Source organism: Engystomops pustulosus, chromosome 2, assembly GCF_040894005.1.
Source record: "Engystomops pustulosus chromosome 2, aEngPut4.maternal, whole genome shotgun sequence".
NCBI classification, from domain to species: Eukaryota; Metazoa; Chordata; class Amphibia; order Anura; family Leptodactylidae; genus Engystomops; species Engystomops pustulosus.
In genome coordinates, this window is record NC_092412.1 from 248048415 (window position 1) to 248064698 (window position 16284).

Sequence of the window (16284 nt, forward strand, 5' to 3'; positions counted from 1 at the left end):
CCCTCCGCGTCTAATAAACACGAAATTTACATAAACTCTGTGTGTATCGCGCCCTCCTCTCACCGTTTATTTATTTATAACCCCCCTCCCTCTCCCGTTTTTCTTGTTCCATTCTAAAACCCCGCCCACTAAATCATGTGACCCTCCCTTTTTTCTCTCTCATTAACCGCCTTGACCAGCAGAAGCAGCAACACGTAAACTCCTCCTCCCACTGCTTGACGTCACCGCGCATCCGGGGGACTTTGCACTTGATTGACAGTCGCCGTGGTAACGCGCTCATCTGGCCGCCATTTTGTCGGTCGTTTTTTTTTTCTCTCTCTTTTTAATCTATCCAATCTTTTCCCGCCTAAATGTTCTGAGGTAAATTTTTATATAAAGGCGCGAAGTGAGTTTGTGTGCGTAGAATTTTTTTTTTCTTTTTTATTAAAAAAAAAAAAAAAAAACACAAATGATGAGGTGTGGTGAATTGTCTCCGGCCGCAGTGTGTGGTGTTTGTTAGTTATGGCGGTGTCGGGCTCGGTGTCTCCGGTGGCGGCCGGTGTGTGAGGAGAATGTGGAGGCGGCGGTGGTTTCCCTGTCGTCCTCCCTCCTCCTCCTCCTTCTCCCGCCTCCTCCGTCTTCCCTCCTCCTCCCTCCGCTCCGCAGCTTTGGAAACGCGCGCCATTTTGTGACTCCCCTTCCCCCCTCCCTTCCTTCTCCCTCCATCCTGTATACGGCCGGGACCCGAGGAACAACCGCCGCCTCCTCCTTCCCCTCCAGTGGCAGCAGTAACTGGCAGCAGTAGCGGCGGACCGTGTGGGATCTCTGCCCCGGGATATGAGCGGCAGTGTCCGGGAGAGCAGGCGGGGAGAGCTGGGGATGCTGAGCGGGAGGGCAGTGTGAGGAGACCGGCTCATCAGCAGCACCATCCCCGCCACTGCCAGGCCCCGGACACCGCCGATGTGACTGGAGAGCTGCGTCGTGTGGCGAGCAGCAGAGGAGGACACGGGTAAGACCCCCATTACCTGCTTATAGATTGGGGTCCCCCCCCAGCCATGACATTACCCCGGCCTCCTCAGGAGACTCGGCACGGAGGGGGTTAATCATAGTGCTAATAACAATCAGTATAATAATGGGGGGCTGTGGGTGTGGCCAGTAGCCCCCTGATGTATATACCTCAGCTGTGCCCCCCCCCCCCCCCATTGTCAGTCTCTAAATATCTATGTATATACATGTATCTGTGTGCGATCCGGCATTTGCACGTTCGCCGATGGCTGACGTTGGCTGTGATTTTTTTTTTTTCCTCCTTTTTCTTCTCTCGGTTCTATGATTCAGCATGGTGACAGAGCTGTCATTTGCTCTGACTCAGTCCGTATAGGATCACATGTGCGGCTGGGATGCATAGGATGTATATAAGGGGGGGGGGATGCAGGTCCGGGAAGGGGGAAGGTTTGTTTATATCGCGGTGATGGGGGTTAATATTGATCTATACACCCCCCCCCCCCCCCTTCTCGATGCAATGTACATATTCTGTGTTGTGGGACTACAAGCACCAGTATAACCCTGATGGATGGTAATAGGAACTTGCACCTGATGTTGCTATAGAGCAGACGTCCCGATACGAACTTGCTGGGAGTTGTAGTGGCGACACGTGTGGTGCCGTCATATGACGCTGCGTGTGGGGTAGTTTAGCGTGTTGCATGCATCGTTGCGATGTGTTGTTTGGGGCTTCGGAGGCTCCGGTTGCTTTGTTTATAAACTATGGGTTGTCACCCCTCAACCCCCTTAAGCCCAGCACATCCTAAAGCTCATTGGTTCTTACTTATGGTCATAATTTATGCCAAAAAGTTTGCACCAAATGAAAACAGGTGTGTAACGTCCGACAGTGGAACACGTAACCCGGTGCCGATTACATGTGTCGTCCAAAAGACCTCGTGTCTTAAAGGGTTATCCCAACCCGAAGCCTTTATCACCTAGAATGTAGATCGGTAGTGGTCCGGTAGCTCCGGTTTAATATAATCCCCCCTTTGCTTGTGAGTCATGGGGGTTCCGATAGTCAGATCTCAACTAATGCACTGAATAAATGCCTCAAGGTCGGGAGACCCCTTTACCGGACTTGTGGCAGATGAAACAAAGTTCTGAAACTTTTTTTTTTTTTCCCCCTCATTCTTAGACGAGTTTAGATGTTTACATCCAGGAGACTGAATGCCGGATCTAGGCTACTCGGAGCTTGGGGTTTGTTACTATGTATTAGTCTGCTCAGTGCTAATAAAAGAAAGTCTAAATATGTTTCCAGTCCTGGATCCCAGGGTGGGAGCGATGCTCTGCGAAGAAACCTTGTAACAATCGTAGGGCTAGGTCAAGGCTTTGCAGGTTGTAGACAATGTTTCCAGCCAATGACAAGTAGCAGTTTCCATCATCTGGAGGAGTTGAAGTTTTATAAAGTTTCAAAATTGAAAGGTTTATTGACGTCAAGTCGTGCAGGGTTAAAGGGGTTGTCTGGGACTCGGTGTGGAGCTGAGTCTTTGTACCCCATCACTTTGTGTGGCCGGTGTCCTAATGCCTTGGATTACTGCTATCATGGGACTACACTGCGCTGTAATACCAGGCACAGCCACTAGCAGAAGTACAGTTCTCTGCCTAGTAAACAATGCATGGTGTCATGTCCCCCTGAAGGAGTTGTCTCCAATTTCCATATTATCCAACTTCTAGTAATTAGTTGATGTCTGGACACTGGGATCCCCTCGAATCTTGATAATAGGATGATGGATGAAGACTCCAATATCTGCAGCAGTCAGTTAGGAAAGTGGTAGTGGGTGCACTTGACATCCCATTCATTAGGGTGATCACCGGAGTTGCATTGGTCGGAGATTTCCCCCCCCCCCTTTGTGCCTTCCATCCTGTGGACAGGGGGGGGATAACATTTGGGTCCCCAATGGTTACAGATTGGTGACCACTATGCAGTTGTGTGGACGTGGGACTTGCCTATTTGCCCCTTCCCAGGAGAGAATAGTCCTATTACCCACAGGCCATTCTCCCTATTACTCCTGGTACCCATAGAGGGGGACACTGTGGATTTGCACCATTGGAAATGGGGATTCATCACCGGGGATCAAAAAAGTTTGTAAAAGGGGTTCTGTGTGATGGTCTGTCCCATGTCCTGCTGTATAGACCGGGCCGGAGTTTCCTAATGGACTCCTTTTTACAGTTTTATCAGATTCTCCTCTTAACATTTAGGGCTGGATGTATCTTACTAAAGGTGTAGCCAGAACCCCAAACAAAATTATGGTCCCATAAAGTACTTCCTGGACTTCAGTTCTTGTCGTGGACTCAATGGAGGCTGAAAAGTGTAACTAGATGGGGCGGCCTGATATGTTGCATCTTGGTTCGGTTGCTGGGGGAATCTTCACATCCCATTGGTTGTACTTAGTGTTGCACTTGGATATTGAGTTATTTTCCATTCATAATTGCACAGTATTGTTACCTGGATATCACTGAGGGGCTTCTAAATTTTACAGAAGAGATCTTTAACTATATTCCCAGGACGATGGAGCCACAAGTTGTCAGTGGAATGGATTGGACCCTGGTACCAAGTGTCTTTATTCTTAACGTCTACGGTAGTCGTGCAACACGTTCTGGACCTTCTGGATGGAGAGAACTGGACTGAAGGCATCTGTCCATCCCTGAAATTGTTGGATATCAGTCGCTCAGTAGAGGTCATAAGGATGTCCTGTTGGCATCTTGAGGCTGTCGTAGCTTATATTCAGCCTCGCGTGGGGCACTGTCTTATACACATCTAGCAACAGCAAGCAGTGGTGCTGTATGCAGCCGTATGATGGGAGTGGGGGGGATCCGTGCAGTGCCCTCCAATGATGTGTGAGTAGTCTGGTATATGTATTCTATTATAGGGGCCTGTGTGTTGACTTGTCTTGTCAGTATTAGGAGCTTGTGTAGTATTTGCTCAGGAAACATAAAGCTAAATAAATAGCCATAAATAATATAGCATCAGGCGGGGGAGTTATGGATCCCTGCATCTTGGCTGTTGTAGTTGAAAAGTTCTAAACTTTTTGCAAAGTTTTACAGTTTCCACAGACATGGCTGCCGAGATGGTCCTAAGTCACCAGATATTTGTTACCCAGCTTTTCTCAGACCAAGTCTGGGTTTTTGAATTGTGAATAAATGTAAAGGTATTTTAATGGGATTGAAAAATAGTTACAATTTGTAGATATTAATATAGGTCTGGTCATTGCTCCCATTTTCTAAGGTTTATTATGTTTGTTTATTATGAGGGGTCTGGTACCTGTGACCTCTCAGCTGTAGGGACTGGCAACATTTACTATGTACTGATGGTTGCTGGGAGTTGTAGTCATCCAACATCTGAAGACCAATGCTGAGGAGCAGTATACAAATATTGTATAGTGATTGGTTATGAGTATTGTGTCTTCCGCATCCCATTACAGAACTGCAGCTTGGCACAGGAAGCAAACGGCGCCATGTAGTGGCTGAACCCAGTCACTGCAGATTTGCTCCTATTGAAATAAAAGGGAACTGACCTGCAGTAACCTGATGTGACCACTACATGGGGAGCGGCGCTGTCTCCTTTGCTTATTCACAGACAGGGTAGGTCTGCCAATCTGATACCAAGCATTTAGTCTATAGATATGTTTGTTTGTTTTTTTTTTTTTTTAATCCTGGATAACCCCTTTTAGGGTACTTTATATCTTCAGGGCACCATTTGGGTATAACTAATTTTGGAGCAGTATGTCAATCACTCTGAAAATGTATAGGAAAGCAATTGTTTAAATCTGATAAAATTCCTTGTAAGTTTCATCTGATGGCAGATGGTTACAAATATTAGAATCTTTTTTATGAAGTGGTTCCCATATCATGTCTCCTATATCCTACAGAGCAGCTGGAACTCAAGCTATGGAGCTATGGGAGCCTGGATCAGCTCCTGTCATGTCTCCTACCTGTCTGCAGCTCTTACATTCCCTATAAGAGTAGGTTACTTACTCCCAGGCACCATCACTCTGGGAATATTCTTATATTTTTTTTTTATCCATGACCTCCTTCCCTCTAAAATCAACTTTTAAAAATATGCTGATGAGCCTGAAGAGCCCTGAGGGGCATCACCAGAGCCCCTCCATGTTGTAGCTGTACATGGACATAGGATCTAGAGTCAGACTGCTGGGGTCTATTATCATGAAGATGCATAGGAGTTGGATAATCCATTAATCAAAACCTAATACAAAGTTACTTCATTGTTGTAATGCTGAGCATAGCCTCCAGTTCTGACACTGATGCGTGTGGTAAGGTTTACAGTATTATCTAACCCTGGAGCATAGTCTAAATAACTCCATACAGTAGGTAATATGAGCAGCGCGTCCTCAAACTGCAAAGTGAGTGTAATATGAGGTAACTCCAGGTCAGGACAGGATTGTCCCTCTGCTCATCAACATCCTGGAAAACTTGTGTGATGAGAGCTGTAGTGTAAAGCATGGGGGTGGTTGGAAAAATGACCTTCTGATGCATCACCATGTAGGAGTGACTGCTCTATTAGTGGAGATTTAAATTTTTTTTTTTGCTTTTGGGCGGCTACTCTTTTGACAAAAAAAGGGGATTTTTTAGAGACTCTCTTCCTGTTTTAAGATTGGTTCCCCGTTGCTGGATACAACCCTGAACTTTGCAAAACAGGTTCTCCAAATACTTCTCGCACCAATTAGCTGGTGGGAAACCTGCTTTCACCTGGGCAAATTCCCTATAATTCCATATTGGCACTTGACCCGAGATATTAAAGGTCCATGGCTTGAGTTAAAGCCACACTCGCCCCCGCCCCCCCCCCCCCCCCCCTCCCGAAAACAGGACATGTTCTATCTAATTATATTGGTTGTGGTTTGACTGCCAGTTCACGGAGCGGTGGGCAATACTTTCTATTAAAATCAATGGGCCGAGGGGAAAAAAAAAATGGTTGTGTGCATAAGACCCCAGTGTGTGTGTCATATACATCATGGGAACCATCCTGTTGTTGTTTAAAGCCTTCACGTACTGTAATGTCCATGGCAGCCAATCATAAGAGGCAAACAGCCATCTTGACCAATGATCAGTCAGTGGGTGTGGCTTTGACTACCTCAGACCCCCCTCTATGCACTGTAGCTTCTCTGTAGTCACAGCTCCTGCCCTAAGGGGTTTAGCTGAAAGGCAGCAAAGAAAAATCACACAGGAAAATACATAGAAATCCCTTGTAGGGAGGTGACACGTCTTGTAGATTTGTGAGCAGAGATTATTGCTGTGCCTGGTCTTGGTTACAATGGTCTCTTGTCGGGCTGCAGTCACTTGTGTTCCTTAGTAACTGAGGTTTTCAGATTTTTCTATATTTAGAATTTTAGATTTCTAAAGTTTGCCAATATTGACCTAATGAATGGTAACTATTTAGGAGGGGTACAGGAGTCCCTCATAATTTATTACTCACCAGGTAGAAATCTATATAAGAACTGTTTCCAAGAGCGCAGTAGCTTCCGTAGAAGGCAATGTGGTGCCAAAGGGTCTCCAAAATATGGGGTGACCCTCCATTACATTTGGTATCTGGATTAGTTCTTGCATCAATGCAACTGGTTGTATCCCTCTTTTTTAAAGGGAAACTGTTATCATAAATTGGCCTAATAAACCACTAGCAGTATGTTGTCAGGCAGCTGAGCAGTTTCTAGATGATGTTTATTTTATGGCCGGGTTTGGTGGCATCATCCAGAAAATCAACTTTGAAGTGAGGTGTAAATTGGATGTATAAAGTCAAGGAGGCGGAGAGTTTAACACTGAAGTCAAGCTCTCCTTGCCTTTACTGTAATTGATGGTCCATTGTGCAGGGACATCATTGAACAGATCTTCTGAAATTCGGCACATGTCAATCACATAAGTTATTCTGAGACAGGGAGAGTTGACTTCAGTGTTAACCTCTCCGCCTCCCTGACTTTATACATCTAACTTGCATCCCACTTCAAAGTTGATTTCTGGATAATGTCACTAAGCTGCGGAATAAAAGAAAGATGATCAAGAAGATGTTCAACAGCTTGACAACACAATGGTAGTGTTTCATCTGGTCAATTTCTGATGACAGGTTCCCTTTAAAGTTACCAATGTTTCCAAATGTATCTCCCAACAATACATGACTCTTCCTGGTGCAGCCCTGTTGCTGTGCTGCAAAAGGGGGGAGGGGGGGCTTTAGTTTCCATAGACATTGTGGTTTTTTATTTTTGGGACAATTGACTGGGCAGGCAATTGTCTGGGATACTTCCATAACACATTCCCATAGATTCTTGCTGGGGTTTACAGAAATTGATAGACAGCAGCAGGGTTTGCGCCATTCACATGGACAGAATGGAGTTTTCAGCTTGTGTGCTGGAGCACTTCCCCCTTTCCACTGTGTGAGAGAGCCTGTGAAGCTGCAGCACAGAGGGGCTATGGTAATGCCCCCCACAGAGAGCACTTCAGTCACAGTGCCTGGATCTATGAGTAATTGTCCCTGGTTTATCATGATGGAAGATTTCCTTTAAACTTTTGCAAAAAGTTGTTGATCTTCAAGTCTTCCCATAGACTTTCTGTACTTCTTCATCAATGGCAATATGAAAAGTTTTCTGATTTCGATATTCTGAAGAAGTAATATGATGGTCGGGGAAATTTTTTTGATGCTTGGTGATAAAGAAATAATGAAACTTTTTAGATCTATGGTCCATTATGTCATCCATACTATAGCGGCTGCTCAAAGGAAATCTACCATCAAATTCCATCATGGGGCACTTACTCACATATCCAAGCACCGTGACTTTGGTAATCTTCTGTGTTATCCATGGCTTCCTTTTTTTCTACAAATCAACTTTTAACATTATGCTAAGGAGCCTGAAGAGCTACTGGGGTGTGTTACCAGAGCCCCTTCCGTGCTTTAGCTTTGCAGGCTTCTACACGGCTTCCAAACTTTATCAGTCTGTGAAGCTGAAGCCCGGAGCGGTGTTACCAAAGCCCTTCCAGGTCATCAACATGATTTTAAAAGTTGATTTTAGAAGGGAGGAGGCCCTGGATAACAAAAATATAAGCAGATTACCACAGTCCCGGTACTTGGATCTATGCAGACGTGTCCCTGGTTTATCATGATGGATTCTGAGGGAAGATTTTCTTTATACTGGTTTACTAATTGGTTAGGTGGGCTGTCTGTAGGTAACATTGGTTATTGGGGATCTTCCTGACCTCTTCATGTGATGTAATCGCTCCTGATCTATGGGGTGAGCTGCAGCCAGCGATGGAGGGTAATGCAGATCTACACAGTGTGGCTCCTTCTGACTCTTTAAAAGATTCTTAAGTGGCGAACCTCATTCCTCACTTAATATTTGCCATGTACCTAATATATCGCCTCCTTAGGCCTCATGTCTGTATTACCCATAAAGGGTCATTCCAGATCGATAGCACAGGCCGTGTAGAAATAAGCAGAAGGCAGTGACGGAGGCCTAGGAGCTTGCACTATTTTGGGAAGGGGCAGCGATCTCCAGCTGTCGTGATTCCCAACATGATGGTCTCCATTCTATTTCAAGGGGTTTTCTGACTCCTAGAAATAATAAGGGCTTTGAATAATATAACAATTGTGAAGAAAGTTTAACTTTTCTTTAACTTGGTTGTTGCCGATCACTGGTTTCTTTAGTCACATGTTTGCATATGTGATACCGCTGAGGCCGGTGCTGGACTGTACATAAACAAGGTGTCCACATAAGAGTCGTCCAGTGGGGTAGAGACAGGACTGCAGCCCCTTCACTGCATCAAAGTACAGCGCCCTCTATCGTCTAGTGCCTGCGCTTGCTATAGCAGGTCAGACCCATTGGTTTGAATCGGACTTACGGTTCTAATGGCTGATGAATATGACTTTTCTGTGGACCATTCAAGCTTTTCATTGTCAACTAAGGAGTGGTAATGAATGTTGCCTATGGAAAACCCCTTTAAGACACCGACTTGCGATGTGTAAGGGTTTGAGACTCCCTGTATAACAGTGTGACTGCTCCTCTGCCGCTTTGAACACCAGACCATAATCTATGGCGTTGCTTAAAGGGATCCTCTTATCGATGGTCTTCCACCTATAAGTTATTTCGCATAGACAGATGGCTAAGCGATGTCCTGTCACAGGCCGTGCTATTTTTTTAAAAAAAAATTTATTTTGATTTCCTTTAAATTTTTCTATCTCTTTCTATTGTTAGATTTTATATTTTTCGCTGGAAATGTCCTGTGCAGATGCCAGACAAAGCTTCCCCCTTCTCTGTTTCGGTTAATGCAGCAAAATTTTTTTTTTGGCGTAGCCGTGTACATAGTAGTAATCTTTGTGTATGTACCAGTGGCATCCTGATCTCATGTTGCCATGGAAACATACACCGCTTCCCCATCCGTTCCGCCGTCTCCTCGGTACATGTGAGCAAATTGCAGCAACAGGGAAAACGCTCTCTTGTTCGGAAAGGAGAGAAGTCTGAGGGGAGGACGTTCTAGTGTTCTGTTTTTTTTTCACAGTTATATCATTGGGTAATACTAAATGTATATGTTACATTGTTTCTATTAAAGGGAATCTACCCACCAGGGTCACTTACTTATAGATCCAGGAACTTCAAATGTGGTAATCTTATATTTGTCCTCCTTGGCCTCTGCCCTTCTAAAATCAACTCAATAATGAGCCAGAAGGACTTTGGGGGTGTTACCAGAGCCCCTTCGTGCTGCAGCTTCACAGGCTACACTGTCTCCCCCTGCTCTCCCTGGAGTGTTCCTGCACAGTGTAACAGTCTGTGAAGCTGCAGCATGGAGGGGCTATGATCATTCTGTGGCACAGGTCTGCAGCAAACGCTGACACTATTTTGGTTGCCTACATTAAACTTAACCCTAATTGCTCTTTTCTGGGGGTCTGTCATCTGGTACCACCCCACTTATCTCTTAAGTGTGGCCCTAAATCTTGCATTAGATAGGGACAGCGGTCCTATCCATCAGCATTTGGGGATACTTGAGCGATGTGCCCAGCAATTTTGGACACTCCTGTAGTATGGAGCAGCGAGGCACACAAGTGATCTTCTGCTTCATCCAGTTGATGGGACTCTTGGGAATGGTGCTAATTATGTAATTGATCAGCTTGATGTATCTTATATATGTAATTGTGCTGTTGTTGATCTGATCCTGGTCCATTGGGGCGGCCGCAGTCCTGTCAGGCGGGGTATACATGTATATATGGCACCGCAGATGAAGCCTCTTGCTCCCTATAATGCAGCAGGGACAGCTCATAATCCAGATGTAACCTGCCTCGTTTTATGTGTTTACTTCACCATCTGAGCTGCGGAGATGTTCCTGCTCCGCGCTGCGTATGATTCACTTCCGGGGGTGGGTGACTCATTCCGAGTCATTCCCATCCATTTGTGACCTTTCTGGATCTTCCATAAAGCGGCAAAAAGAAAAGTTTATTCATTTTTTTTTTTTTTTTTTTTTGTTACAAAATTTTACAAGATGTGGGGGCTTTCATATTCTTGATACTTATTAGCAGAACCGTTTCCTGTAGGATCCCCCAGCAGTGCAATAGACGACTACTGAAATGGGGACAGTCACTGGTTTGACTGTTTTCCCCACTGATAGGGGAGGCCCCTATAGATGTGCATTGGTGGTGGTGGGGGGGGGGGCGGATGATTGCTGAATGACACACACATATTTGGACTAAATTATCTGCTACCAAATTTGAAGTTGGTGCCTTTTTTTCTTTTTTCCCTTCCCTTTTTATATACATATGACTTATTTTCTGTGAATGAGGACTCACTTCCGGGGGTTTGCACCTATGAGTTGTACAATGCGGTATTTATTGTAGATGCCAATGGTGCGGGTGCTGGGAGCATCTGGAGTGAGGCTGGGGATACTGCTCTCAAGGTAGATCTAAACATTTCTGTCAAATATGGTGTTGGCTTAGGACAAATTGAAACCCCAAATCCTGATCTAATGTCACACTCCTGTAGCATCCTTTTTGTTGTTGCTTTCCTCTGTAATTCCTCCGACAAATGTATAAATATGTTGTGTGTTTCCATCCCTGTACCCAGGCATTGGTAAAATGGTAACGCCATGAAAGCTTCTGTATAGAAAGCCTGATCCGAGCAGTCTTCTCCATGGGATTTCGTTGTCCCCGTCCTGTTCCCTTTAATGCTGTGTCACTGCTGGACTGAGCCTCGGTGCGAGCGGCGCTTGTGATTCTGTGCATCTGAAGTGTTACGTCTCTTATATAGGTCACCTATTGGTTGGAGACAAGCGATGATTCATAGACAATTCATCGCCCCTATGCAGCCAATCTGTGGGGCACCGGCCTCTTCCTACACCCGGTGAGGAGTCTGTAGACATATTATATGTTCCCATCCTAACGCAAGCCTGGGGCCCTCGGGGTGCTGCTGTAGGGTTACAAGTCCTATTGTGCTGTGCCAGTCCGGTTGGCAGGCACGATAGGGGTGCGCAGCGATGTACGGTGCCGTTTTATGCTACATGTGTGTAATCGCAGGCACTTTATGTACACATAGAAGTTGGGGTCATGGGTCTGTGCACGTAAACCATGTCTAGAAAGAACCACTGAAGCTATAAATCATCATCATCGGGAAGTCTGGTTCTGGTTTAATGATTTAGGGGATATTGCAGCTATGGACGCCTAGGTCAGGGGTTCAGTGGTTGTGGAGAGGGGTCCTGTGTAAATGGAGATGGGCCGTGTGTGTTTGGACACTGGTCCATTGACTTGTATTGGTCTTCACCAGTAGAAGTAACATACAGCATAACGCTTGGCACCGGAAAGCCCCCTTATCTGGAGTCTCTGCTAAGGGTTCAGCTCTGTAATTTCCAAAGCTGAGACCATAGGGAAAGCTGACTGGGCCCTTGAGGGGCAGAGATGTCTGATCGGCCTTTCTAAGAGGAATAACCGGGGAGCAGCACAACGCAGATGGGGATGCATTGTATCTGGCTTTGGCATCGGACCAGCTGGTTCTTGCAAGTTTTATTCTGTTGTTGGTATATGAGGGACAATCCCTTTCCAACCATTAAAGGCATTGTAGATCCTTTATACTAGACTGGTACTGGGGGGGGGCATTGGTGGCCTCGCGCCTATAACTAGGTTAGCGGGTGAACCATTAATAATCCCAAAAGCTTTGGTTACACGTCCTGCGGTGTCCAAGTTCAGCCGGATCAAGTTTTGTCCCATGTGCCGTTCTATTAAAATGGTTTGCGAATGTTATTGTGGGAAGTGCTGACGGCTCGGCTGACATAACATGGACATGGATGGAATACTCCGGATACATAGTGCAGTGGGCGGCTATAGCCTCCCTGCCGGGGGGTTATTACATCTTGTATGACTTACCCCCAACACACTCGTATGATTGACCTCAGTACAGCGAACGCTGCAGCCTCTACTTGGGTTGTCTCCGTGTTGTGCAAGATTTTTTGATGGAAAGTGAAAATGTCTAGATGATCCAGTACTGGGAAAGCTGTGTATTGGGCATGTGTGCTCTCTGTGCATTGCTCGTGTGTCTGTATAGTGCTGGTGGGTTCGTTTGGATGCCTTTAAATTTCTTTTAAAAGAGCCAGTGTCCATGTTTTACCCCACTACCCATCTGCACTACCCAGTGACCTCTGACCCTTCGCCTTTTCCTTTGTAGCGGGTCGTCCCGGCTTGTTTTCATCCATATAAATGACATCCAAATGGACCCAAGAGCCTTCTTTTTAGAGCGATGTAGAAATAACCATACAAATCTGTATTTCTTCAGGAGCTCCTAGCCTCGAGCCTGTCTGCCTCCTGAAAGTTTGGTCCGAGGAACTTGCTCCGTAAACTTGCCAGATTTCCCAGACCAAACCTTGAATCACTTAACTGAACACAATGCCGTGTTCAGTTCCCAGATTCCAAGTTTACGTTTTGGGATATCCTGGCCGCGCACGGAGCGAACTTCTCAGAACGCTTAAGGGACTTTGCACATTGCTGAGTGCTGACTGACACAATTCTGCCCCAGCGGATTCACATGCCTTGTACCCCAGTACAGCTGAACTGAACAGCTCGGTATATCCAGCCCTTGCACAGACTGTCGTACAATTCTCGCACATGTGCGAAGAACTTTATATATGCACCATGGATCCTGGCAAACACTGCTGAACAGTACAATCCGCGTTTGTGCCCCAGCAATGTAAATGATCCGTGCCTTTTAGTGTATGTGCGAGGTGTTGTGCAGTTTTCTATACTTGTGCCAGTTTCCTCTTCCTAGAGCGACCGGGCTCCTGTTATGTGGCGGCGCGATAACCGATCCTCTGCGGATCATATCGGGGGGAATCATTCCGCTGGATACTACATGTGAGCCAAGAGGACAGTTTCAGCCGTCGGGCAGCCCAAGTAGTTCTGTGAACTGTATGATTCAAGCAAATTGAAATTGACAAAGCAAAATGATTTGTATGTTTATCAAGTTCATGGAAAGTCCACTCCACTGTTTGGTAGCCATTCTTGCACGCATGCATAATGTCATTGTAGGTAACCTAAAGCAACCTGACTTTCTACCTGTGTATAATTGGGTTTGTCTTTAAAGGGGTTGTCCAGGATGAGAAAACTTGGTTGCTTTATTTAAAAAAACAATGTCACATGTTATGGTGTTCCTGAGATATACTCTCTTAACGGAGCTGAGATGAGAGGCTCTTAGGATCCTTGGCTTGTTGTAGTTACATCCTGTATTGTACTCCAGAGCTGCACTCACTATTCTGCTGCTGGTGCAGTCACTGTGTACATACATGACATTACTTATCCTGTACTGATCCTGAGTTACATCCTGTATTATACTCCAGAGCTGCACTCACTATTCTGCTGCTGGTGCAGTCACTGTGTACATACATGACATTACTTATCCTGTACTGATCCTGAGTTACATCCTGTATTATACCCCAGAGCTGCACTCACTATTCTGCTGCTGGTGCAGTCACTCTGTACATACATGACATTACTTATCCTGTACTGATCCTGAGTTACATCCTGTATTATACTCCAGAGCTGCACTCACTATTCTGCTGCTGGTGCAGTCACTGTGTACATACATGACATTACTTATCCTGTACTGATCCTGAGTTACATCCTGTATTATACCCCAGAGCTGCACTCACTATTCTGCTGCTGGTGCAGTCACTCTGTACATACATGACATTACTTATCCTGTACAGATCCTGAGTTACATCCTGTATTATACTCCAGAGCTGCACTCACTATTCTGCTGCTGGTGCAGTCACTGTGTACATACATGACATTACTTATCCTGTACTGATCCTGAGTTACATCCTGTATTATACTCCAGAGCTGCACTCACTATTCTGCTGCTGGTGCAGTCACTCTGTACATACATGACATTACTTATCCTGTACTGATCCTGAGTTACATCCTGTATTATACCCCAGAGCTGCACTCACTATTCTGCTGCTGGGGCAGTCACTGTGTACATACATGACATTACTTATCCTGTACAGATCCTGAGTTACATCCTGTATTATACTCCAGAGCTGCACTCACTATTCTGCTGCTGGTGCAGTCACTGTGTACATACATGACATTACTTATCCTGTACTGATCCTGAGTTACATCCTGTATTATACTCCAGAGCTGCACTCACTATTCTGCTGGGGCAGTCACTGTGTACATACATGACATTACTTATCCTGTACTGATCTTGAGTTACATCCTGTATTATACTCCAGAGCTGCACTCACTATTCTGCTGCTGGTGCAGTCACTGTGCACATACATGACATTACTTATCCTGTACTGATCCTGAGTTACATCCTGTATTATACTCCAGAGCTGCACTCACTATTCTATTTCTGTTCTCTTCCAGTGTTGCTGTTTGCTGCTGGACTCTCCCCTCCATTCACAGGATATGAGACTTGAAAGAAGACGATGCATACAGGTGAGTCCTTTGGGCCAGTAGGGAGACTTGGTGGCTCAAATAGGGGGAGCACGGACTTCTTATAGGTGATCTGCTAATACTGTGTGTGTTTATGCGTCGGCATTAACCTTGCCTGTATGAGGGTGTATTTGTGCTTTATTACTTTAGACCAATGTGCTTGGAAATGTCTCTTACAATATATTTATTTGAAAACCTCTCTTGCTAACACAGCAAGGTATCATCTTGCGCAGTGTTTCAGCAACTCTCTAGGATTTCAAGGGGGTATTCTGTCAATATTGCCTGCTCTTTTCTTAATTGTTGAGTTTTTCTTAACCTGTTGAACTTATCAGAAAAATAATGTTCTGATTTGGTTTCTTCATGTACATGTGTAATAATTGGTGCTTTGTGCTGATTCCTTCTGCCCGCAGTAACCACTAGAGGGAGCTCACTGTATACTGTCACAAGTTGCTTAACGTAATGCCGTGTTCTCTCCTTGGTGGCGGTCCACAAAATTTTATTTTTCACATTTTATGGCTTTGTAGAGGATTTGGAGTAGATCTCCAGTTGCAATTGAATTTTATATTATGACAGTGAATTGGTGCAGAAGCATATGGCATGATGTGAGCCTTGTGGTCAAGTGTTGGTGTTTTAGTGAAACTACCTCCATTCTTACTGTGGTTTCTACTTTGTTTTGGTTTAAATTAAAGGGTTTTTCCAGGTTTAAACAATTGATCTTTCATTGGTTGAGTCACAGTATTTGCATGATCGTCCCCATGCAGAGACATCCGCTACATTCGCCTCGTGGCTTGGTTGCAGCTCATTCCCTACAAGTCAATCGGACTGTGTGTACTGAGCATCAATCATCAGACCCTGGACAACCCCTATACCCCATCTCTCCAGTCTAGCCATGTGACCTGTAGATTTTGATGGCGAACGCTGTAGCCTTTGTCTCCTTGAGGCTTCTCTGTAAGGGGAGACGCTGGCGTCCTGCAGAACAGCATATAACATGTTAACGTTTCTTGGCCGTGAACACGTTCTTAATCTCTCCCCCCCCCCCCCCCCCCACAAATGTGAATGTGTGTCTGTGGCTCGCTCCCTCCCACCCGTTACATCTGTCACACATGGAACTTCATCTTCGATTTTGACTGGCAAATTTTTGTTGGAAACGCGAGCAGCGAAATCTGTTTCTCCTGTATGTCGTGTAACTTCCGTTCAGAAATGCTCCGCGCTTTGATAACTTGTTCATTTGTTTTCTGTTTTGATGTTCATAATGCAACTTAATAGGTCACAAGGTTTGATCGTTAACCCGGTGGTTTGTTTAAAGGGTTATCCCTGCATTTTATCACGACTGACGTGATTGACCTCTTGGAAAGCTATCA

At 45.3% G+C, this 16284-nt stretch overlaps 1 protein-coding gene across 2 annotated transcripts in view; it reads left to right on the top strand.

Moving 5' to 3' along the window:
- Window positions 1-337: 337 nt before the first annotated feature.
- The window catches only part of DYRK1A (dual specificity tyrosine phosphorylation regulated kinase 1A), a 44806-nt gene continuing 28859 nt past the window's right edge, over window positions 338-16284 (top strand). Inside the window, exons 1-2 of one of the 2 annotated variants that reach the window (XM_072138750.1) lie at window positions 338-360; window positions 14855-14926. In XM_072138750.1, the coding sequence (XP_071994851.1) occupies window positions 14917-14926 (10 nt within the window). In that variant the 5' untranslated portion in view covers window positions 338-360; window positions 14855-14916. Of the gene's footprint in view, window positions 361-494; window positions 989-14854; window positions 14927-16284 lie in introns of those variants that run through there. The other variant, XM_072138749.1, reaches the window with a different exon arrangement.